This window comes from Anas platyrhynchos, chromosome 3 (assembly GCF_047663525.1).
Source record: "Anas platyrhynchos isolate ZD024472 breed Pekin duck chromosome 3, IASCAAS_PekinDuck_T2T, whole genome shotgun sequence".
NCBI lineage: Eukaryota > Metazoa > Chordata > Aves > Anseriformes > Anatidae > Anas > Anas platyrhynchos.
The window spans coordinates 15,413,366-15,439,544 of record NC_092589.1 but is presented as its reverse complement, the minus strand read 5'-3'; the positions used below and the strand labels follow the sequence as shown (position 1 = coordinate 15,439,544).

Sequence of the window (26,179 nt, the reverse complement as noted above, 5' to 3'; positions counted from 1 at the left end):
CCACAGCATGACCAGGTGACTCTCCTGCCAAGAGATATGCTATTTCTTGTCAGTTTACTGGCAAAGGAGATAGAGGAGTCAGCATGGCAATGAGCACTTTGGATCTGACAAGCTCCGTGGCTACACAGCAGTATATGAAACAGAGCCTAGGACATCGTGCTTTCCCAAGCAAAAGAGATCTGGCCTTTCTGTCTGCGAGGGTTATCTTTAGTCTGATCCTGTACTTTCTCTCTTCTAGGGCTGTTCTCTTTACTTTGATTGTTCTCTGATAAAGCATCAGTTTTCATTTAAGTCACAATCACCACAGGGAGAAAAAAAGAGGCTGCAGACTTAATCTGCAGGGACACAGCTTCACCTCTGCTTGCAATTTCAGGCATCCCTTGTGTCTTTCAAAATGATACAGGCAGCTGGTGTGTAAAACACCCTTCTTCTATTCCCAGCATTGCCATCCTTCATTTTCTAGTCTTACAGAACTAGAATTAACTCTGGCTGTCTTTGTCCTGCTCTTTGCATTTAGGTGATGAGTAGATCTTGCCATGTTTTTTCTCCCTAATACCTTGCTAGGAGGTATCGGGGAGCATCCTTTTTCTCTGTTCACACAGTTCTGATCTTCTGTCCCACATCTCCCATTTCTGTGCTAAGGGCATTTTCCTTGCTCACTGTCACTGACCTTTCTAAATCCTCCTGGTTCTCCTTCCTCCGCTGGATCAAGATGTTTGTTCTGATTTTTTTCAGAAGCCTCTTCCTTCTCTCCTGCACCCTCCCCCAATTTTCTGCTCATGGATCTTACCAAGTTGCCTGTTTCCTTACATTTACAATGTCAGTATTTTGTTCCTCTCTGAAACACATTTGTCACCACCATTCTTGCATGTTTTGGCCTGCATGAATTACAGATTAAATCGCTGTCATCTATTCTGCTGTTCCTGTAATGCCTGAAAGATCTCCACTCCCCCTAGCTGCAAAGGCTCCTTGTTTTTTTTATTCTAAACCCAGCCTGAGTGATTTAGATCTGCTAAATTATGAACACTGATTGACTGGCTGTGTACACAGTACTCACACAAAGGCAGCTTTCTTGATCAGCAACATTTTACTGAGAGGCCTGCTTATATTCAGAGTCTCTGGCATTAACAGAGAGCAAGGGAATTTAGGGCATGCTTCAGAATGAGATAAAAACTCTCCATGCATACTCCCACAGAGGCGCAGTGCGTAGTACCTGATGTTGCATGGCTGGCAGCACAGTATGTTTGAATGCAAACCCTAGACTACTGTTTCAGACCTTGGGCCATTCTGCCCCTCTGCTTTTGCCTAAACAGGTCTTCTCTTCCAGAAGGAAGCAGCACAGTGGAATGCAGAAGGTGGCTGTGTTAGTCACCTACTTCTACTCCTTTGTCTGTTGCTAAATTAAAAATAATAAATGAAAATAAAATCAAATTCACTAATGCCATGTGAAATGTATTCATAGATCTATGAACACTCAATGCTCACAAGTCTCTACAAGTATGTTCAGGTCCCTACATCTCCAAACTGTTGACCCTGGGTCTGTGGAGATCTCTTAGAGATGTTGTGGTTGAGTAAGTATCCTGGAAGATTTTGTAAAGAGGACCAAAATTAAAAACAAACAAACGAAACCCACCACCTTTGGAATTAGGAGTTGGCTTAGTTGAATCATCTTCATCCAAGCTGTAATATAATGCATGGACCCTACACAGATAAATATAGACAAACAATGCATTTTTCATAACAGTTTTCTTAGATGGCTCTTAGACGCCTTGGAGTTAGGGTCAGCAGTTAGGGTTTGTGTTTGCATTAGTTTAACCCATGATAACTCCTTTGAATTAGTTATTCCAAGGTAATTGAAAGGCAAAGGCCATCTTGTAAAGGCAGTTAAATATTTGAACCGATTAAAATCCATACCTTGCTTTCATATTAGACGGTTGCAGGGCATATTGTCCCTTGCATTGCTTGTGTAGGTTGTGAAAACGCAGCTGAAACCGTGTCCTGGAAGAAAGCACAGAGCACCAGCGAAGGATGGGAAATCAAAGTCTGTGGTCAGTTTCTGAGGTTCTTTGTGTTTACCCCCTACAGACTCAGTGCATGGTGGAAGAGGAGCAGAGAAACGGTGTCTGCCCCAGCTCCCCAGTCCGAGTGCCTCCGGAGTCCCCTACTGCGCAAGCGCGCTCCCTAAGATATCGCCGTGTGAACAGCCCCGAGTCAGAACGCCTCTCCACTGCTGATGGCAAAGCAGATCTACATGAAAGAAGGTTTGCTCACCCTTTGTAACCTCCTACTGCTCATAGCAGTGCCTTGAGGGTTGATTTTTGAGGCCAACCTGATCATTAAATAATTGGGCACTGAAAGGTCATTTCTGAGTGGAGGAGTCAGCTCACATCAGCTTTATGATCTTTGTGGTGGTTCGCTCATGTCTGTTAATAAAAGCAGTTAGTGGGAGGAATTCTTATCCTGTCCCTGGATGGGAATAACTCCATAGATGGAGGGAGGGATATTTGTCAGAGGGAAGGCCGACCTAAGGTGGGGGGGAATAATGGATGTTGTTAGGATACGTACAGGGATGCACGTATTCTGAGAGCTAGCTGGCAGACCCTCATCTGGTGAGTTTCATTATTTCATTATTTTTCCATAATAATAATAATAATTTTTTAGCCTATACTATTGCACTTGTTTGCATGTGCAAAGTATGCATTGCATCCAGAAGGCAAAGCCTGATTTTGAGGACTATCTCAGATCCACAGCAAAGAAATTAAGAACAAGCCAAGAATAATAAAATTAATTTTAAAAAGCTGCACGAAGTATTGTGTGCTGAGGAATGCGTGTTACAAGACATAGGCCCATGAAGTTGGTAATCCCCTTCATACTCCTTGTTACTCTCTTGTCCTCTTCCTGTCGAAAGTCAGGGCATGGGCTGGCATTGCAGAAATTACTGGTGAAATGACCCCTGTAAAACAGATAGGAAAGAGACAAGCCTTATTCTCTGACTTCTTCTTTGTCAAAGAAAATCTGACAGACTTCAGTCAGGAAGCTCAGTCTCAAAGAGACACAATTTGGAAATGAAGGAGGATCAAAAAGAACTAGAGAGAGGGGATGAGCCCTTAGCACTACCCCCAGTTTGTTAGATACTGGTTTATTCTGGATGTCTGGAGGAAGCTGTAATACTTCTGTAACTCAGGAATGATTGTTTGTGTTGCTGTTAATAATTTAGGATTTGAGTAACAAATCTTGGTTCTAGCTGCCTCTTTCTTTTCTCGTCCTCTTTAAAATAGGCAGGGAAATAAGCCATTTATAATTGTCAGCAGTACCAGTCCTGTACATTCACTGAAAGGTTTTAACCAATTCCTTTATTTTTCCCATTCTTTCTTGTCTACTCAGCGTCATGCTAACTTAGCATAGAAAAAGTGTATTATCCAAGAATCATCCCTTTCTCCTGTACTCTTCCCTCAGCCCCTATTTTTAAAATATATTTTTTTCATCTTCCACATACTCTGCCTCAGCATGGTGCAAATATAATCCCATTCTGCCACACAGTTTTCTCTTTATTCTGTTTTCTTCTTTTTACAACACAGTCACGACTCCCAGCGATGGGAAATTCCTCTGGCTTCCTGGAGAAAATTCTGCCACTCCAGGAGTCTCTCTTCTTCTGGGGAAAGGAAGAAGACATTGGCTAAATCCAGACACCTTCTTTTATTTTTTTAACAAGACCTCACTAAAATCCAGTGTACTACACATACAGTGTGTGTGTAGGGGGGGCACTCTTCAGTCTTACCTCGTTATTTAGTCTCCTCTATTCACAAAAATATACTTTATTTTTAAGTCTTTTACAGACACAGCCTTACTTCTTTCAGATTCATCAGTTGGATTATGCTGAGATCTTTGTTTTTGCATACTATTTTCTCTGCATCATCCCGTGGTTCACCTCCTTCCCTGATTCCTCTTTCTTCAACAAAAATTGCTTTTCGACTTGTAATTCTCTCCCTCTCAGCTCTGACCTTCCACTGTGTTAAAGATACCCAGGTTTGCCTAGTAACCCTCACCCTTCAGTCAGTCACTTTTCTGTTTCCCCTGATGCTTTGTTACATACAAAAGTATTTTTCCAGTAAGAGTATGTAAGCCTCCTGTATGGTTCTTGCTGAAATCCTATTGTAAAAAAACACTGCAGGTGTCTTTTTCTATGCAGCAGGCATTCTGACTGTGCAACAAGCTGCCAGCCTCTGTGATAGGCAGGACAGAATAGAGAAGCAAAGCCAGCAGCAGGTGCAGGCCAAATGAGAAGCAAGGACCATAACGCTGTGCAACAGAAAGACAGAAGTGCCTCTGGCTTTTCCAGCTGTGATGATACCAAGGCCAGTGGGGCACAGGGAGCTTCCAGGGCTTGTTTAAGAGGTATTTCTGCATGGCTGCATAAGTTGCTGCTATTTAGGCTGTGAGTCACTGAACACTGTACAGCTATGTCAAAGGATACTTGCCGTATTTCCTTCCTGTTCCTCCAAATCGTTTTGAGGTCACCCATGGTTTATGAGCATTTCAGTCAAATTCCTGCTGCAGAATGGGATCCAAGATTCTTCAAAGAGCTTATATAGCCACCTTAGAGGCCTCAGTGGCCACCTTAGAGAGAGGACGGTGCAGCTGAAGGGTCTATAGGAGCGCAGGAGAAAAAAGGTTAAGTCAGATGGTAGATAAAAGATTTAGGGTTTTATTTCACAAAAGAGTAAAACTTCCCAATGAGGAAACTTTATTTCACAAAGCAGTAGAACTGCCCAAAGGATACATCGGTTTTGTGGGGGAAAACTGTTTTGAATACTATCATCTACACGAAGAGAGTTGCTGGAATTGGCTGTCATACTGAAGTACTTTAGGGGGGATGTCTTTATGCCACTGTAGGTTCTATTAGATGTTTTTTGGCTAAACCTGTCTTTCTGAAGTGTAGCAAGAAATAAGTGAAGACTATGGAGTTGTTTTTTTCTCAACTCTTATGATCCCTAACTCTAACCAGAAACCTAATGTATTTTTAACAGCTTTCTGTTCTGTCTTCAGGTCTCGAATGGATTTACCTGGCTCTCCATCACGGCTTGTGTGCTCCTCGCAGCCAGCCCAGATGCTGTCCATTGACACTGGCCAAGCTGACCGGCAGGCAAGTGGTAGGATGGATGTGTCTGCTTCGGTGGAACACGAAGCCCTTAGCAATGCCTTCCGCTCAGTGCCACTTGCAGAGGAGGAGGACTTCGATAGCAAGGAGTGGGTTATCATTGATAAGGAGACAGAGCTGAAGGACTTTCACCCAGGTGCTGAGCCAAGCACCTCTGGAACCACGGATGAGGAGCCCGAGGAGCTAAGGCCTATTGAAGATGGTGAGGAGAGGAGGCGCTTGGGGGCAGATGCTGCAGTCAGGCCGAAGACACATGATGGGCGAAGTCGGGGTATGCAGCCTGTGACTGAGGAGGACAGTTCCCACAGACATGAAGGACCTTCTCAAACAGTGTCTGACAGTAAACACGAACAGCAGACAGGAAGTCCAGCCCACTCCCCCCTACACTCAGCACCAGCTATCCGACAAAGGAGACGAGAATCTGAACCTACTGGTCCTCAGAGACAGGTAAGATCCCTGCTCTGGTCTGTATCTCATTGCCTAGGGTAGCAAGGTCGTCATCTTGGGAAGCCTCAGCCATGCTGGAGAAATCTGTGATTCCAAGCATGAGTGCTCTATTGAAACTCTTTCTACCAGTGTTTACAAATGTTGTGAACTCCTTAGAGGTGCTCCCTATAGCCAGTAATGTTGTCCACTACTAAGGACACACTTATTAAGATATTTTAGCCATTTTGGCACAGAGACAAGAGGAGAGCACAGTTCTGGTTGTATTGTTGTTCCTCAGTGATTTGTTAATAACTGCTTAGTGGTATGGAGGTGTCGCTAGCACACCTTCTCCTCGTAGTTTCTTAGCAGCAGTATATTGCAAGAGAATGCTGTCTAATGCAATCACACATCATGGGTAGGCCTGCAGCAATGCAAAGCATAAAGCAAGTCCCTGAAATTAAACTTTGTTTTGAATACCTAATAAAAAGCTCAGAGTAACCAGCACATACACACACCCCATTGGCCTTACTTCAGTGATTGGCATTGTTGCTACCAGGCATTTACTCACAGAAATGTTCATATGCTACCGTGTTGTTTGTTTTCAAGATAGTTGTAGAAGACTTCTTTCTTTCAGTTTTGCCTTTTTTTTTCTTTTGATCCTCTGAAGATATAAAGAAGTTCATTTATTAGTAAGAAGCAGTAGCTTTTATTACACTACCTGCAAAAACATGATATACTGCTAGGCTCAGAGTTCCTTTGTTATATCTAATCTTCATTTTTCAGACATGAAGAAAGCTGTCCCTATACTGTAGTCTGTTCAAGAAGCAATAAGATTGTTCTCCTGAGGGCTGAAATTTGTATGTTAGTGAAAATATATCATGCATGTGCAGTCCATAAGTGCAGGAAACAGCAGGCAAGTCTCAGGTTACATGCACCCTAATACCCTACTATGGCAGGTGCTTGTGCAGTCTTCTTGTTCCCTTCTGGAAGATGGTAGCTCTGTCTCCCATTCCCTCTTGAGCTTGTTCTCTAAGCAAGTGTTCACTGTATTGGATCCTTCTGTGCAGACCCTGCCCAGATTCTTCTCTTCTCTGGATGCCAGAGAGAAAAGAAGAAAAAAAGTGGAGGTGTTTGCTGTATAAAGCCAATGTATGGAATGCCCCAGGTATCTAGAGGCTGCTTAGGCAGGACCATCAGAGTTGAAAGGGTCTGTGTGTGAATTTGTTCTGTACGCTTACTAGGCTGGTCAATGCAAGATGTGATGAACATGGTAAGAACCAGCTGGTAACCAGCAGGGATGCTTACTGACATATTTAGTGTGACTACAGAAGGCTGGAGCAAGCATAGCAAGTAATAATACTTCTATATGAAACAACTGAGGGAGCTCGGTATGATGCAGTATGAAGGCTGCTTATCACTGCATGGGGTGACTTAAATAAAAAAAAGGTTACCATAGCAGGCAACAAAGGAAAAATCATTTCCTGTCATTAAATAAAGATAATGTGATTGTGGGTGATCACCATTAATGTATCAGACATCCCTGGTTCTCCAGCAGACTGTGATTTCTTTGCTCTTCTGTTCTGAAACACCCTTTAGTTTTTTCTAGGCTTAGCGTTTTTTGTAGTTGGATCAACGCTGAACTTGCTTGAGTGGCTGGGGTTTGCTTGTGCTTCCTTTGATGTCTGGATCCATCGGTTGACTCTCTGCACACAGCTTCAAAATGACTTGTATTTTTCCATTTTGCCACAAAACCAACTGCTAATAGTCAAAGGAAAAATAACTTGGTGCATAAAGGAAAGCCAAAGGCTGTCCTTTGGTATGCAGAGATGGAGAGACAGTTGATTAGGACCAGCATTTTAATGAGGGTTGTAAACAGTTGCCCAAGGGCTTCACTAATGAAAATACTGAAGGCCTGACTGGCAATGACATATGTTTCCTGCAGCTCCGTCTTGAGCTTCCTCTGGGTTTGTATGAAACTGTGATTAGACAGTATGTGTGTGTGAATCTTCCTCATCTGTGAACATAATCTGGGCCTTTAAGATAAGTGAAAATGCCACTAAATGCAGAACTACCGTGGCTAAGATAATGGGTCATGTTGTGTGGATTTGGGACCTCTTTCTGGTCTCCCTAAAACTGGTGATCATTCACTGATGTCAGTAGAATACTGACTGAGAGCAAAAGGGTAATCCCTACTCTCATGCTTTCTTTTGTTGCTCCCGTATATAAGCCACTTCTGGCAAAAAGTGACCTCTCAGTTATTACAGAATCACAGCATGGTTGAGGTTGGAATGGACCTCTAGAGGTCATCCAGTCCCTCTGCTCCAGGTTGGGTCAACTAGAAGGTTGCTCAGGGCTGTGACCAGTCCAGAATATCTATGAGGATGGAGACTCCACAGGCCTCTGGGAAGCCTGTCCCAGTGTTCAGTCCCCTTTATTGTTAAAGAACGAACAAACAAAAGCCTTCTGTTTAAACTGAATTTCCCGTATTCCAATTTCTGTCCATTTCCTCTTGGCCTTTCACTGGGCACCACTAAGAAGAATGTGGATCCATCCTCTTTTTTCCATCATGTATTTATATACATTTATAAGAAGCCTTCTCTTCTGCAGGATAAATAGGCCCAGTTCTCTCAGCCTCTGCTCCTATGAGAAATGCTGCAGTCCTTTCATCATCCTTGTGGCCCCTCACTAGACTCTTTCCAGTATGTCCATGTCTCTCTCATACTGGGGAGCCCAGAACTGGACCCAGCACTCCAGGTGTGGCGTCACCGGAGCTGAGCAGAGTGGCCCCAGTATCATCCCCTGGGTTACACCTCTAGTGACTGGCCTCTAGCTGGACTTTGTGCCCCTGAGCACATTTTGAGCCTGTCTGTTCAGACAATTTTCAGTCCAACCCACTGTCCACTTATCTGGCCCATATTTCATCAGTTTGTCTGTGAGCTTGTCATGAGAGACAGTGTCAAAAGCCTTACTGAAGATGAGATAAGCAACATCCTCTCTTCTCCCCCCTCACCCACCAAGCCAGTCAGATAATCACAGAAAGCTATCACGTTCATTAGGCATGACTTTGTCTTCAAATATCCATGCTGATGTCTCACAATCACCTTCTTCTCCTTAATACGTTTGGAAATGACTTCCAGGAGGACAAACGCCATGACCTTCCCAAGCTGACCAGCGTGTGGTTCCTGAGTTATACTCATCTAGGGCTCAGATGTTTGTTCAAATATCTGAAACTGCTGAGAAAAGGATGCTGTACTGCACGGGTGAGAGAAGGTGGTGCCCTTGTGGGTGTGGGTATCAGGCAGAGCACAGTATGAATGGATGCCGTTGTGGGGAAAGTGAAGTATAGAAAAGGCCTTGAATAGCTTGGGAGAGTTTCTGGCTTGGATTTTCTCATATATTAGATATCTTCTAGTTTCAGATGACAATAAGACAGCTGCAATGGTGTGTAGATTGATGGGAAACCCTGGTACAGAGGGAGAAAAGTTTTGTCACAAAACGGTGTCCAGTTCAAGGCCTTCTGTCTGTGCTCTGCTCGGTGCAGCACTGAGCACACGGCAACCTAACAGAGCTTTTAGGATTTACTTTAATATATGTATTTTCATAATGTAGTAACAGATCTCTGCTTGGGTTTATGCACTAACATGCAGATGAAGCTGTAGAAATAGCTAAAAATGTGGAAAAAAAAGTAATAATCTTGAACCAGCATTTCTGTTTACGTATTAATCCTGGTGTAGGGTTTCTGTTACTGTTGGAAAGCAGTTACATCCACACCTAGCAATATCATTTAAAATTTGATAAGTTCTTAAATATGCTGAATAAATTCACTGACACATGACAGAGACAGCAACTTACTTCTGCCTTCTTCAATGGGAAGAAATACAGTCATTCACGCATTTATAAATTTTAGCCATTACTTCTGTCTATAGGGCTGCACACGAGTACTTGTGGACTCCGAGTCTCTTTTGCTGCTAGTACAATTGGCATTATACAAAATGTTTCGAGACTTGCCTGCCTAAATGATATGCTATCTAAAAACCACAAAAAAGGTGAAGCAGTGCTGGGAGGTCATATTAACTCTTCCTTACCTATTCTTGGATATGTTCTGCAGAGTTCATAGAGCACTTTGCTTACACTGTGTCTTGCAGGCCCATCTCCCAGGATTTCGTCCTTTAATAAAGGTCTCAAAGTAAGGGCCACTGGTACATTTCCTCACCAATGTAGGCGTGTTGTTAGAATCATTCTTTAAAAAAATCCCCCTTGGTTCTGTCAGGCCTCTTTTTTCCTTCAGCCAGCCTCCCACAGCCAGGAGAGTACCACACCTGAACTTATTTAAAATTGTCCATGTCTTAACCCTGGGAAGTCAGCAGTTGTGAAGATTAGGAACTGTTCTCAGCCATAACCCACCACTGGTGTCTGCCAAGAGATCACACAAGTGTGCTCAACATGAAGACCCGTGTTGGTAACACCATGAGTAAGACAGGAGGCAGTCAGAAGCACATTGCACAAGCTGCCTGGGCCAGCTTCAACCAGGAGTCCAACTTCACCTATGATCACCCAGTTTATTCTGTGAAAAGCTGTGCTGAGACCCTCAGTGAGCCAAGAAAAAAATCCCTGTTTTGGTATTGAGTCCTTGCGATCTCCCAAGTGCCCCCATGCTCCTGAACCCCATCACTGCCTCATTTGAGGGATGCTGCAGTCACCGCGTTGCATGGTATCTTTGGGGGCAGAGCAGGTAGGCCAGGGGAAGAAGGCAGCAGGGGAAATGAGGTATAAAAAGGTGTTGGGCTTCTTAGTTTCCTTTCCCTTCTACAGCAATGATATCAGGAAAAGGTTCTTTACTGAGAAGGTGGTTGGGCACTGGGGCAAGCTCCCCAGGGCAGTGGTCACAGCACCGAGCTGCCAGAGTTCAAGAAGCGTTTGGACAATGCTCTCAAACACATGGTCTGATTTTTTTGGGGTGGTTCTTTGGGAACCAAGAATTTGGACTTGATGATCCATTCCAACTTGGGATATTCTTTAATTCTACAATAATGTCTGTGGGCTACTCGGAAGCGGACCTGAGGGACCATTTCTCAGTGGTGAGCAACAGGCATTCGCATAAAAGGGGGCAGACTCCCATTGCCCCTCATTCAGAGTTGCATTAAAGGGTAAAGAAGTTTGGCAGGACCTAAACCCCCTTGGGTTCCAGCTTGTCGTCAGATATCAGGTTGCGGCTGGTCTTAGGTTCTGAGTAATGCCCATTTCCGCGCTAAAGTCCAGTCACATTCAATATATTGAATTACTACGATCACGGATGCACAAATAGTTCAATACACCTTCAGTCTAGTAGATTAATGACTGGTGCAGTTTGTTAAAGCGACAGAAGTACAGGTTCCTTTGGATTGACGGCAATAAATACACTATCTGCAAAGAATGTGCAAATACCAAGAATATGACTAAGCACTTGGTTTATCTGAGGGTTTGGATCTCACCCAATAGGTGCCACTATGGGAGGAAGAGAGATTCAGCCCATGGACTGATCCTAGAAGTCTTCAATGTCCTCCTGAGTTGTCTGTGATGGTATCTTCCCTAACATTTTCCTCACTTGAGCCATTTTATCCTATTTTCTTAGTTTTAGGTGGAGATTGAGTGACTCTAGTCATGCATACCTTCATTACAACTGGTATGAAATTTTCTCACTTCTGTTTTAAGGGAATAGGCTCAGAGGAATTCAGAACACATGTCCAGTGAGCGGTGGTTGCACCACGGAGGTGGGTAGCCTTTGGGATGGAGGTGTTTTTTAACATGATAATGAGCAAAATTCACCCAGAAGATGTGATTTTGTTATCAAGTTGGCTCAGGGCTGGCCATGCAGTCTTTCAGTTCCATAGTACCATCAGGTTCCCCATCCCTACAGTGGTACCACATAGCCTGGCTGTGGTGTCTTCACTTCTCTCCACCTTCCGTGCTATTTCTCTTAGAGTCAGCACACCAGGCTCCCGTGGTGTTGCCAATATCTAAGGTTGCAGCTTATGTTGCCAAGGGAACTATCATGGAACAGATTCCTTGCATATCTGCCACATCTCACTCTGGGATTTTCCTCAGCGCTGAACCTTCTCATAAGATGTGGATGTAGGTTTAGTCTCAGTAAACCACCTCCAGCAACTATTCCACACTCAGTTTAATTCCCCACGAGCTGCACTTGGTGCCCGTTGTAGATGATGTGGTTCTTTGACATTTACCTCCTCCAGCTTCCCTCCACAAGAGAAGAGCTTGTGAGTTGATGGAGAATAACGTATGTAGAGCTGTTCTCTTACACTGTTTAGGTTTTGGATTTCTGTCCTTTCATGTGTTAGGAATAAAGGATACTATGAGAGAATCAATGCTCATGTATGCTCATTGTACTTATGCAGGTCACAAAAACCAAAACCTTAAGCTCAATTCCTAATCACATTTCATATATTTTTTTTTAAATACATTGAGCTCTGTCAGCACCACATTTCTCTGGGACTTCACGTGAGAGGTATCATCCTGCTCCTGTCCAAAGAGAGCGGGACAGGCTTGATGGTGTGATCCAGCCGGATTGCTGCCAAGGGCAAAGGAATAAAGGAGGACAGCATCTCCAGCTTTGACTGTGTAATTCAAGCATTAGAACCATCAGTTAATGAAAGTGGCATGTCTGTAACCTCAGCTTCAGCCAGGAGGCAGCGATACCTGAGTATGCTTGCTGGTAGGGCATTGAAATTTGCCCCTTAATGGTCTTGGCAAGGTCCTTGGTCCTGTGCCAGCTATCTCGATAGTTGGAGTGATTTTTTTTTAATTATTTTTTTCTTAAAGAAGAGAAGACTTTGCCATGTTGGTATGATATCTACAATGGAAATCACACAACATGCTGAGCCCAAATATGGAGCAAAGAGTAATTATAACAATTCCAGTGTGCTTATTTGTGCAGCCTACAGACAGTATACCCAAAACTGAATTCCTATACCATCTACGCAAAGAAGAGATGGTTGTCTTTAAGAGAAATTAGAGTTGCTGTCTAGAATTTCTTTGTTTCAGATACTCTGAACGACAGCATTACATTATTATTATCTGACAATCTGATCTGTGCAGTGACATACAGTACATTGAGGACTGTGAATAATTGCTTTTCACATTTAATGCCCACCACAAGCTGAGTAGTTTGCAGATTCTTATGAAGATAACATGCCTGCCTCAAAGCACTGCAAAAATACTGAAGGTGATAGAAAAGAGACGAGACTGGATGAAGTTCAGCTCGTTTCCTTGTATGACTTACAAGGGCAACATCTCTAGTAAACTAAGTAGAATAATGTTGGCTTACAAAAATGCAGTATTACCTTTTCACATTTCCCAGATACACTTTGAAATACTGCAGAGACATCTTGAAAAGAAATGCAGCACAAGGAAGGGAATGGATTTAAAAGGAAACATGTAATTCCAGGAAAAATGGCCTGTTTGGAAATGGAGGTTTGCAAATGCCTGTGAAAGCACTAGTTTCATAGCACGGGTAGAAAGGGGAGGAAGAGTTTAGCATTTTCAGGGTGAAGAGTCTGAAACCATCCCTATGCTGCCTCTCATCTACTCAGAGCATAGAGGGGAAGTAGGGACTGCAATCTCATCATGACACAAGCTCAGACATTGTCCTCTGTGATTATATCTTCCTCCCTTCCCTGGCTGCTCCAGGATCACAGAAGCAGAAAAGGGACCTAAGAGTACATCTTCTCCTCATTCCCTCCTGTGTTTTGAATTTCTCAGTGAAGGATAATTACACACTGCCTGCCTTTCCAGCAGCTGCTTTCCTCCACTCACCAAAACTGGAAGCATTAACACTTCCCTTGCAGGTACCGAATAAAGAAGTGTATCAGGAAGTCAGCAATGTAAGCATGAAAAAAGGGAAGTCCACTAACAGCCCCAAAAGTTGCCTTTGCAAATAGCCGGAGCAAGTTTTAATAAGATTCATTGAAAGAGTCCTTGAGAATCCCTCACTTTTCAGTACGTATAATTATTTTAGCGCCAGGTGTTTCACCTTTTCTCTTGTAGACACGGTTTCCAAGTGCGTTCAGAGTTTGACTGTTACCTGTATGCAATATGTATGAGTAGCCTAATGACCTGTCAAGATAAGTGATGCTAGAGAAGTGAGGCCTGTGTCCTGAAGAGACACTTCTCCGTAGCTAGAGGAGGGGACTGACATAGCAGAGCCTGACACTCCTGGTGTCGCTCGTGTTCGCATGTGGCTGGGGAGAGTATGCCAGGCCCCCCGTAACTGCAGGCTCCCGTGGTGCTCCTAGGACCCCTGGGAATTTATGAACACAGAGTGTAGAGCAATTTATAAAGACAGAGTGTAGACCAAAAGCATTTCTCATCCGCCGGCGAAGATGTCTGCAGCATGCGCATCACAAACCAGGGGCGAGTCAAGTCTTTGCCTGACACCTTTTCCTCCACTCTTCTTGGTCTTTTTCAGTTGGAGGAGGACAGGCCTTCTCAGCACTCCCTCCCGAGGTACAGCCCCCTGAGAAGACTGGCGTCCTCCGTTTTCTCCTCCTCAACCCTGGAGACAGAACACTACCCTCACGTTGGTGGCACTTTCATACAGCGCAGCCGTTCAGCGGAGAGCAGCCCCGTGCGCATGCCCCACCGCAGGCACATGCCCCCCACGGCAGGAAACCACAGACTCATGCCTTCCGTCCTCCGCATTTCCAGGTCCCAGCTCCAGCAGGTGTGGGCCCGCTTCACACACAAAACATAGCCTGTTCAGGGAAGCAGCAGCCTCCATAATGCAATAATAGAGCCCACCTGCCCACAATGTGTCACCACTTAATGCAATATTGAATCCCAGACAACACTGGCCTAAGGTACTGTAACTTCCAAAGCCCCCGCAACCAGACCCCGTACAGACTGAAAACATCTGCCTTTCTAAACCTCCCAGCAACCTGTGCAAGGGGCTGCAGCACGGCCGAAGATGAGAATGCACATGGTGAACGTGTAACGTGTTACAGAGGTGGATGCCAGGGCTCATCTCAGAGACTCGCTTGTGTGTCCTGCAGCCTTGGGGTAGGAAGTGCAGGGCTGCCTCACTGAACACGTGCAATCAAGCCACAAACATCGTCAAATTATGACTGGAGTGAAGAGACCGTGGAGGTATCGGCAAGCGTTACCTTCCCCACGCAAATCAGTTCAAGCATCTTTGTTGGTATCTTACACCAGGCCACATCTCTAGGAGGTTTTACTCCATCTAGGCCTAGGCTGACTCCCACTAGAAGCTCACCTGAGGCAGGACCTCAGGATTTGTCCCTCTTGTGGAGTTACGATCATGTATCTCTTTGTTGCTTTGGAAATCCCCGTGCTTTTCTCGTGGTTTTGTTTCCATACAGTGACCACATTGTTCTGTCTCTCTGGCTTTGCCTCTGTTACCTGACGGTGGACCTGTTTGTCTGCTCTCCACTCCTAAGCTGCTCCAAACATCCCTGCCTTCTGCCCAAAGGCACCGACTGTCAAGAGTTGGATAGCAAGAATTTTCTTACTGATCCAGCTGTATATTGTGCTATTTCTAAATTCCAAAAATTTTAGGCACCTGCAGCTTTTCAATGGCAGAGCAGCCTTGCTTCTTGGCCTTGCTTGGAAATGCCTGTGATAATAGATCTCACTTTAGAAATAAACTGGCCTCGGTGGTGGTATACAGAGCCCCTAGAGCCCTTGTCTAAAACTTGAATCTCAGAGGCAAAGGGAGGTCAAATTTATTTAAAATTGTCATAAATACCCTTATTTCCCAATTTTGCAGGGATATATTGTCCTTCTCAGTATGGCTGCAGTGTGAAATACCAAACTGTATGAAGACCCGTAGTTAAGTGAATGTTGTAACTGTTTTTTTTAATTGAACTGAGCCTTTGGTCCGGGCTTCTGGGAGAAGAGGCAGTATGGATGTTAAGCTTAAAGGAGGGGGGGTCACTGATGGTGCTTGGGGCTTCAGGAAAGTGTGAGTCCAAAGGAAAATATGTAAGCCCAGCTTGCAAGTATGTGGAAGTCTCAGACAGCTATGAAAATGGTGTGTGATAGGTATGGCTGTTGAGAGGAAGCTAATGACTTGTGACACAAATCTCTTGCTGTGTAGGTAGGATGTTTCCAGTTGAGTTAGAGTGAATGCTTCCTTTCAAACACCGATTTCTGTAGGTTTATCTGCCCTGCCTGAAGTTCCCTTATTATCAGATTCACCCTTGCATAAGCAAGCTTAAAATAGCAACCTTTGACAGGGTGAAATGGTTCTTTCAGAGCTCATACTGGCCCGGTGGTTCAGCATGCCACTGCACCTGCTAAGGCAGGCTGTGTGTTGCCTCCTGCCTGCCCACAGAGCATCCCAGTGAGTGTGGAGATGGGGGTGGAGGAGGCAACACACACTGCTTGAGAAGATTTGCGTAGGTACAGCCAATCTCTTCCCACAGTCATTTTTGAGTCAGTGGCATTAATTTATTTTGATTTGCACCAAGAATGTCAGTGAACAGGACACTTTACTGCCCAGTAAAAAAATTAAAAAAAAATTATCTGCAATTTGCTTACCAGTTTTATTTTTACAAAAGAGCACCAGGCATCTCCAGAGATGCATAGGCTGGAGTAAGGAGTAGCCTAATACTAGCTAGCAGTTCTTTTCTCATGAAGGGTAGAAACCAGAAAGAGCAAGGCTTTGCTTTTCTCAAAGTGACATGAGAGATGATGATTTCCTAAAGTAAACTCTGTTCTGATTTTGTTTTTTTTTCCACATTCAATAGAGTTGACTTTACTGGAACAGCAGGTTCCAGAGAAAAATAGAGTTTATGAAAGAAAGAGATTTAAAATCAGTAGCTCTTAATAATTTTTTGTTTATAGTTTCCAAAACACTGATGTTCACTTTTCAAGGCCAATTTTAGGAACAAAAGTTTGTATAAATAAAACAAACTTTAGTTTTGCCAGTGAAAAAAGGGGGCAAACAAGATCACTATAATTTATAAACTCTATTTTTAAATAAACTAACTTGCCACTTTCAGAAAAAAGAAAAAAAAAAACTACTAGTCATTATGTAGCTTTGTACATAAAAGTTTAGAGGGCAGTAATCTATCTAATGCTATTCATCATGGCTATATATAGAACTATTCTGATAAGTTCAAAAATCTGATTGATATAGTTGATTTATACAGACCTCAATAAGACTCTTTTCTAATTAAAATCTTTAATAAATTTTAAACCAACTAACCAAACAAAAAAATATGTACATACTGGTATCTCTTACAAGCAAGGATGTTTCTCATTAGGATTTCTGATTTTCTGACCTTAGCTCAGCACTGTTCCATGCCTTTAGTGGCTGCCAAGAAGAAAAAAGAAAATCATGGGAGAGAAGGTTTGCAGTGAGAGGAAGATGGGTGGCTTGGTAAAAGTATGCTAGCAGGCCAGCTCCGCAGAAGGATCTGGATTGCTTGATAAGCTGCTTGCATTCAGACTAATTACTGCATCCACCCAGGAACAAGGCTGTGTTTCAGAGTATGAAGAATATAGGTCACAGGCACAGAGTGGGTGAAACTGTGCCCTCGGAGGTGCTGTCTCCCAAAGTGACATGGGATTTGGCAGAAATAATTAGCTCCATGTGAGTTCTCATTATGCTATTATGGGAGGTGGGGAGAGGGAGCACTTCTTTGATGTATCAGCAGGAAAATTAAGGTATGAGAAGAGGGGAGATCTTCTGTACTGGTGAGATCAATACCAGGCATTGAATCCAAGTCTTGTATGGAAATTTTTTAATAAGATTTTCAAAACCTGATAAGAGAGAAGTAATACAAGAGTTATTTGATTCTGTAAAGTCTGTCTTTTAGAATGAGCTTGAAGAAATGCAGTCTGACATTAAAGACAAAACTAAAAAGTGACGTGATCACTGTTAGGAATACCTGCCTGAAGAGAGAAAGATGGGTTTTTAATCTGCCAGGCAAAGGTGTGGGTCTGGAAGATAAAATAACAAAAGTCAGACTAGAAGTAAGATGTTGATTTTAAAGGCATGGGTTGGTGACACACTCTAAAAATACACTGAATTCTTCCCTGTTCAGAGTCTCTAAGATGGAAGTTTTATATCTAAATCAGTCCTGTTAAACCATCAAATTTGAGCTGTGTACTAGAATCATTGGACAGGTTGCTGTGGCCTGGGTTTTATGGGGAGTTCTATTTCATGCGCGGATTGCTCCATATGGCTTTTAAAATTTAATTCTGAACAAATTAACTGGTGCTAAAGAGTAAAATCTTGATGTTGCAGTAGCATGAAAAGAGTATTAAAATAGTCAATTTGCATATTTTTTTAACAACTTCATCTAATGCTGTAATAATTTCTGTGGAATCCACATATTATCGAGGAACAGTTGGCAAATTAAAGAAATGTGAAAATAGCTCTCTTTTTATATTTATGGAAATGTAATAAATTAATACTGAAATACTGAAGAATGTTACAGTGCAGTTCTGAAAACCCTTTTCAGATTACATTTATATTGCAATTATTGTATTACATTTGTAATGATTGCAGTTATAAATGTAAATACATCCAAAATTGAGTTGTCAAAACAAAAGAAAAACAACCAACAACTGGAAAGCTCAAAGGAAGTGGCAAGCAGCCATTTTCCATTGCAGTCTGTATTTTTATGGCCAAGTAAAGGGAACAGAAGTGCCAATTCCCTAAGAAGTACCCTCCTATCCCCACTTCATCCCATTTATCCCTTTTAGTTGTTTCCCCTGTGCCAGTGCTGGTGTTCATGTGGCTGCAAGGACTTACGCAGTGAGAAGGAAAGTTGTGGTTTCTTTTAGCTTGATTAATTTCATGTTTGGGTTCACTGTCCATTTGCACAACTGAGCTCTGGCAGAGGGAGCAGAGAAAAAAAAAGTGATGGTGGGCAGCCAATACCAACAAATGTTTATTGGGCTAGGGGCTGAAAAGCTTTTTCCCATTGTTAGTTTTCCTTTTACTTTTGTTCATCTGAAGGGCCCAAAACCAGGGCTTGCTTCCTGAAAGAGATGTCCTTGTTTTTACTTCCAATTGTACATAGCACTTGTTCTCCTCAGAATCCAAAACGAGGATTGAAGTGAGCATTTGCTATTTCTTTGTGATGCAGAATTCACTAGCATCAGGACAGGTAGCTGTCATTAGGATCTCATGCTCTACTTCAGTGAGCAAATGCACATCAATTTTATCTACTTGAAAAATCCATCTTTTTCTATCTTGGTCCCTTGGCTCCTTTCACTTTCTTTCAATGCAGAATGGGAGATGTTTCCAATTTATCACTCTCTTCCCAGCCTGCTTCCCACAGGAAGGAGCTAATGAGATGTCATATATTTGTGGAAATGTTACTATATATGCTTGGGTTAAGCTAGGAAAAATTGGCAGTGGAGCTGCTAGGTGGTACCTGCAGCGGTCTCATTCCTCCCTTGGCTGGTCCCTCAGTCTTGGATGAATTACTGCTCTGCACTCCTCCTGGCAGAGCAAAAGTGCAGGTAAAGAGCTACTGGAGAAAGTATTTTTTGTCCTGCAGCTCACCCCCCTGCCATGCCAGGCTGCGCAGTAATGTGTTTGAGAAGTTTATCTTTGGTGGTATTTATATGACAAGGAATTGAATGAATGCCAGTGGTTGAGTTTAAAATATATATATATATACATGTGTATATATATATATATGTATATATAGTGTATATATATAGTGTATATATATAGTGTATATATATATATATATAAGCCTTCTATGATACTGCAGGATCACTTTTGCCAACAGAGCTATGCTAGCGATGGGGTGAAGAGCTTTAATTCTTGACTGACCGGCCACAACCCTTAGAGCGAATGCACTTACACCACCACAAATTCACTTTCAATGGAAAATGTTTTGGTGGGAGTGGGTTGACTGACAATAAGCTGTACTAACAAAGGTGCAATTTTGCACCTAATGCAGTGTGCCTGTGTTAGGAGGATCCTGTTAATATACCCATGTCGACAAAGTCCCTGGTGTGACCCTGACTTTGTCCACCATTTGTATGTGTTTTTTTTTTTGTGTGTGTTTTTTTTGTGTTTTGTTTTTTTTTTGCCAGTGTTGAGGGGACAAGTAAGTGGAAGAGTTATGCTGCATCACCTCTTTCACTGTTTGAAGTCCCTTTTGTTACAGTAATGATAGAAAGTAAGATAGGAATGTCCTGTAAGACAGCCATATGGGTGATGCAATCCCATCCCTGTGCTACCTCTTCATGAAGAAAAGTATCTCTTGCTCTTCCACTATTTCTCTTTGTTGTGGGTCTGAACCTGGCCATTGTGGTGGTCAAGGCTGCTGCAAGATTATTGCTTTGCAAGTGACAGACTGGTCCAAAAGTATTTGTTGGGCTAAGCATCCTTGTGGTCCCTAGGGACCGCATTCAGGACTGGTGCTTTCCTTTCCGCATCTCAGATGTTGACTCCAAGGGAAGGTCTTTCCTTCAGCTCTTTTCTTTTAGTTAAGTTAGTTTATTTAGTTAGTTAGTAAATCAACCCATCTCCCACCTCCCGTGTCCAAATGACTTTTGAGAAGAGTTTAGGAAGCTGTCAGTTACTAGGTACTCGTCTGAGCTGTGATGGGTGTTGGTAGTTGCCACCTCCCTAGCCTGGGATGAAGAAGCTGTACTTGGGCAGCTGGCCTCCAGACTGGATGGAGATAAGGTTGCCAACCCTAGGATCTTCTCTGGGATCCCTTCCATTGCTCCATCAGCATCAGATGTTGCTGCTGAGGTGCCACCGAATTCGTGTTCAACTCTGAATCTGGATGCAAGAAAGCCAGCGTTCAGTGGTAGGCCCGAGATCTTGGTGGGTTTCATGCACAGCGTACACACAGTGACAGGAAGAACATCTTCATTTTTACCTCACCTTTTAAGAAACTTTCCTGGATCCAGTTGCCTCTTTGTTATCCATTGCCTGTCCTATTTCTTCCCCATAGGAAAAACTTCTTTTTACTCCCCAGTTTCCAGTGTGTCCCCCACTCCACACATTCGCCAGACCCCTGGCACATGTTGGCACTCGGGGCAGTCTCAGCTCTACCTGGAGTCTGTGCGAAGAACAGTGAACTTATTGGTTGAAGGCAGCTTGATTTCAGAGATAATACAAAATACCCTCCAATTTCAGGACAGAACTTAACAAGTTTCAAATCCTGGAATCCTTGGGATTTAGCAAACTCCCCCAAATTATTATGTACACGAACAGCTAAATTTAGGAAGCTGGCAATACACTTTCTTTTAAGACACAGCTACCATCTGTGATTACAAACCATATAAATAGCTGGTGAAGCACCAGTTTTATTGTTGTTGGCATGTCTCTAGGTTTTATTTAAATAGGTGCCTGGGTCTCTATGAGTGAGAAAATTTCTCAGCTCCAGTTGCAAATTCTTCAAAGTACGAGCTCTTCCAACTGGATGTTTTCTGGGCTGATGAAACTGTCTGTCCCCACTCCCCAGCCTGGGACTGGAGCAGTGATCCAAATAAAAATAGAAATATATAGAATATTGCAAGCAGCCAGGACAGGAGAATCTAAAGTGCAATAGAGCTGACACTCGGTTTATTAATTCTGGACTTCAGCTCACTGGTGTTTCCTCTCATTGCTTATCTCATCTGGAAGTATCACAGGCGTGGTGGATTTTCCACTTGAGGATTGGTATTCCTCAGTTTGGCATATCTAGTGACATTTCTTCCCTTTTCTAGGCTGTGCCAGTGGTATTAGGCCATCAAAGCATCTATCTGTTTGTTTTAAACAAGTTCCGTGTTTCTTCTGTGATCCTGTGTGGCACCTAGCTCTCCCCAGCAGCTTCTGCGTCAGTCAGACTTGAGTGTTAGATGAGAAGGCAGAGTGCCTTCAAGAACCTGTCAACAACCTTTCGTCCTTTTTGAGCTGAAAAACTTCAGTCTTAGATCTATTTTTTGCACGTAGGTCTTCTGGAAAGAGTCATGCTGTTTCAGACTGATCGGCGATAACAAGCAAAGCTCTCCTCAGCAGTTTCCTTAAGCTGCTCGCGCAGCAGAGAGTTTGACTGACTCTTCGATAGTTGGGCGGCATTTCATTTCCAAAGACGACTCTAAAGCCAGTTAGCACACACTTTCTTTTCTATCTTCTCCAAGTTGTGAGCACTTGGAGATGAGAAACAAAACAAGTGCTGTTTGGGAGATGTCTGTGCCCCGTGCTTCAAACCTTTCTTCCAAAGAGTTCACTTTGGAGTGTTTATCTACCTCATTTGTCTTTAGTTTAGTAACATCGCCAGGCCTTGGTACCACTATCACTGACTACACAGCCCCACAGTGCGCAGCTTCTTCTGAGAGTTTTGATATTTATTTATTTATTTTTGCAGTAGAAGCCTTCTCCTGTCAGATACAAAGCCAGGAAAAATGCTTCAATTCAACCTTCCCAGAGTTAATTCAGAAACAATACTTAGCAGTCACAGTACTCATACCTTCCTATGGCCTCTTAACCCAAAAGATCCCCAAAGTGCTTTATTTTTGCTGTGAGTCACTGCTCTGCTGTTTGATGTGCAGGGACCGCTGGATGAAGCCAGCAGCACATAAAGCCTTTTCAGAACATGTTATATTGAAGTCAGACGTGAGAGTTTGATTTCAGAGAGAGATTTTCAGGAGGCAGTATATTATTTCATGATCTGGAAACAGTCGGGATGGTAGAACCCTATGTACCAAATATAACAAATATTACTGAGGCATTTCTTTGAAGGCAAATTACCAGGATCTTCACTTGTTCTCTCATGCAAAAATGCACTATTTGAGTCTGGTGCTGTGATTCTATGTAAATAAACTAGGGAAAGAAATATAACCATTGTTAGTTTAGTCCTGTATTGTCAGATAGCTCAACAATAGGATGCACTGTGAGTTTGAAGATCAGAAAGCACGGAAAGATATGTGGTCCTTTTCCTGTTTTCTAATGTCCTTCCTTCTCACAACTCCATGAAATAATCTTCCATGGTATTTATATGTTGAATTTAAGATTATTCTTGAAAACATAAGGAGATTTTGTATTGCTCATCTGGATGGATTGATGAAAGGTACCCACTGTGTTTGTCCAGGGGGTCTCGCATCTCTTCCTTTAGGCTATATGGGGTCTCTGTGGTGTCCGGCCATGTTAGCATTACAGCCACATAATACTGCGGTGATGACCTAATTTATTTTTATTATAGATAAACTACTGGGTTAGATGAATGGGACATTTTATTAATGGTTGTCAGTGGAGATTTATTCACACCACTGTCAGAACTTTATCCGGAGTGAGGTCATTTTGAGACTCTCACACTGAATAAGAAAGGGTTCTTTTATCCCAATGTGTTCAAGAGAAAACCTGTTATTTTGGTTTGTATTTTCTCTTTTTCCTTTGAGGACAAATGGGAAAGGACTACTGGGAGATAGCTATCATGTATGTGTCTAGCTCAGCTTTGCAGTAGCAGATGGGCTTCAAGAGGCTAGCTGAAGAAAATAAAATTTCATTTCCTAGCAGACAAGGCCTGAAGCCTTGAAAATCATGAACGATTTGCAAATCCCTCAACTCCTGTTGGTGTTTATAGTGAATAAATTGCCCCAGATATTTCTCAGCTTGAGAACAGGGGGTGTTTTTCTTGACCTGCTTCCATTGTAGTTGCCAGCCCTCCCCAGAGTGACTGGAGGAGATGACAGTGTCTGGAGAGGCTGACCAAAGTAAGCCAGATGTGCTCCCTGATTTCACCCCTGTCCCCGGGGTGGTGTTGGGGTGCTTTTTGCTGGAGCTTCCATTTCTGATTGTGTGTATGTTCTGTGTGTGTTCACGGCCCGCCTGCGGAGTGTGAATGGCCGTGCGTGGTCACGCCTTACCCAAGCGGTTCTGTGCTGGTAATGGGCCACTTTGCACGCAGCCCAGTCCTCAAAAGACTGTTGCAAAGAAAGAATCTGGATAAAAGGATCTTCATGGTGTCTGGATCGGATGGCACAGCTGGCCCTTGCGTGTTGCAGATCTGAGCAAATGTTTTCAGCAACTTGGCTCAGCCCAGTTTTTTTTCACTGAATGTCTTGTAGCAAACGTATCCCTCCGTTCACTGTCAGCTGGTGGCAGAGTGTTCTGGTGATAGGAACGGTGCTGCTACTTGGGACGTAATTTATTAGTATGCAAACACTTATTTTGGGTAATGTTAAAAAAACATTAAATAAAATGTGTAAAGGCTGATCGTTGCAGTACTACCTTCCTTTTTGTTGCATTTCTACACCATGTGTTTTTGTGTTGGGGTCGCTATAACACACAGACCACATCTACAGTTCCATGGGACATCACAAAGAATCATTTATGGGAAATGTTTCCAAGGATTATTTGATGTATTGCAACTCCTTTGTATTACACGTACCATTGAAGAAATGTTACAATGAATGTACATTTTTAACAAGCTGCTAACTGTGTAACCTGGGGACTGGAAGCAATCCCCATTTTACATTCACTTGCATGTCTTTCGGTGTTAAAAAAGAAAAATGCTTTATGTTTGGAGGTTTTATTTTTTCATATGCAAAGTGTTTCGAGTCGGTTACCTCATCTAGTGCACTTGCCTCATAAGAATCCCCAGGGCTTCCTCCAACAACTCCAACAAGTTTCTCAGTTTAATTATGAGTGCAATTAATAGATCTGGCAATGTGAAACACAACAATGGCAAATTTCCTCTGAACTAAAAGTCAAAAAAAGGAGGATTTCTCTGGGACTCTCACCCCTTGAGTTTGGTCCTTCCTGAAAAAAGCCAGACCTGTTTCTTATTCAGCACCGCTGGCTTATGGTTAGTTTTATGGATAAGGAAGATGTTTAGCTCTCAGAATTTCCTTCTTTCTTGCTGCTATTAAGTTGCCTTTATAATTAGGGACTATAACAATTTTTGGATTAGCATTTCCTTCCACTTTGCTCGCCATTTCCTGAGTCTCTTCTGAGTGATAAAAATGAGGTGGTCTGCGTGTCTGCTCAGACAGGGAGCTCTGCATTGCCTCTTGCTGGAGACACTGGTGGGTACAGAGTTGGGAAGCTACGTGGCAGGTGTACTACCTTTAATGAGCTATTGCTTTTGTCCAAGATGCTAGGAAAACTGGCACAAACCTAACAACATATGAAAGCACAAATAGAGAGGAGCAGAGTACTCCAGCATAGGACTGGACTGTCCTATCCACTTTGCTGAAAAAAAAAAAATAAAAAAAAAAAAGAAAGGCTATGGAGCATTTGATGGTAAGGCGCTGGAAAGAACATCTCTCTGACATTTATGGTGCTGATTCTTGGAACACAGAGACCCTGCAAGCAAGTGTGGCAGCTCTAAGACCCCTGCTACTTTTACCTCATCTGATGCTGGTTTGAAGAAAAAGCTGCTTCAGAAACTCAGATTCTAGTTTTTCCACTCACTACCCTAAATCCTGCCAGATCTCCCAGTCCCAAACAAGTTTAGTCTATATTGGCAGAGGATAATGTCACTTCCAGGATATGCTAAGGTCCTGATAGTATCCAACTCAAAGCTGTTACAGGGAAGACCGGACTATGGCTCTTGCTGTCTGTGTGCCATCTGCATCTCTCAGGACTAAGGCCTCTTCCCATTCCCAATGGAACAATTGATGTCACGTTGGGAACTTGATTTCTGCTTCTTGGACTTCTCAGCTCCCATGAAGAATCTCAGGGACCAGCATATCCTTCCTTTGCATTACCTTGTGTCACCTCTTAGACTTCAGTTGCTGCTAAGCAGGAGAGAGTCCAAACCGTATTTAACCATTGATTTTCAATTTGGAGGTGAATTTGGGTTTCTGTAGTCATTTCTACTGAGAGGAGACGAAACCTGTAGGTAACCTGTTGTGCTTCCTGGTTTGTTTGGGAAACTTCACCCGCTGGGACTTGAGTTTGCTGGGAGCAGTGGATCTCAGGAAAGTCCCCTTTATGCAGGTCTCCAGCATTAGGAGGCGCAGCAGAAGGGCTTCCTCGAGCTGCCAGAAGTCCTCATCAATTGCTAGGGACAGAAGGTATGAAGAAGCTGTGGAAGCTCATCTCAGGGGGAGGGCAGCAGGGAGATGGAGAAGAAGCGGCTGCTGTAGCTTTAAAGGTGGTACTGAGTAGGGATCGATTTGGAAGGACGTAGTTGACTAAAGGGATCCAAAGCTTGTTTTCCCTGAGTCTTTTTATTCTTCCTGTATCTAATCCCTTTAGAGCCTAATGTCAACCCCTTTTTGTACTGCAATAACACTGTAATATATGCTTGCACTAATTCTTCTGGCACACCGAGCATGCAAGACCGATTTAAAGCTTTTTTCAGAAGAAAAAAACACTGTATTATTGTGTATATAGACATACTGAGAGAGAATTTGAATTCTGTCTCCTGTATAAAAGCATGCATTGATTACCTGTATGTAGACCATGCTGTAAATGCTGCAAAGTACTGTAAAATCCTACACTTGAAACCACAATGAACAGGCAATGTCATCAAAAACAAACAAAACAGAAGCTGTGCAATGGATTTTGTGCCTTTTTTAAATCCATGTATGTTAATCCAGACAATCGGAAAAAGAAAGAAAAAAAGAGCTTGTATACTACCAAAACCTTATTAAAGAATCAAAGGCAGC

General features: G+C 43.0%; 1 protein-coding gene across 9 annotated transcripts in view; it reads left to right on the top strand.

The window, feature by feature from the left end:
• The window catches only part of TTBK1 (tau tubulin kinase 1), a 103,382-nt gene that overhangs the window by 63,251 nt on the left and 13,952 nt on the right, over window positions 1-26,179 (top strand). For all 9 annotated transcript variants that reach the window (XM_027453547.3, XM_038176969.2, XM_038176967.2 and 6 more), the window contains 2 exons: window positions 2,086-2,261; window positions 5,047-5,605. In XM_027453547.3, the coding sequence (XP_027309348.3) occupies window positions 2,086-2,261; window positions 5,047-5,605 (735 nt within the window). The remainder of the gene's footprint in view (window positions 1-2,085; window positions 2,262-5,046; window positions 5,606-26,179) is intronic.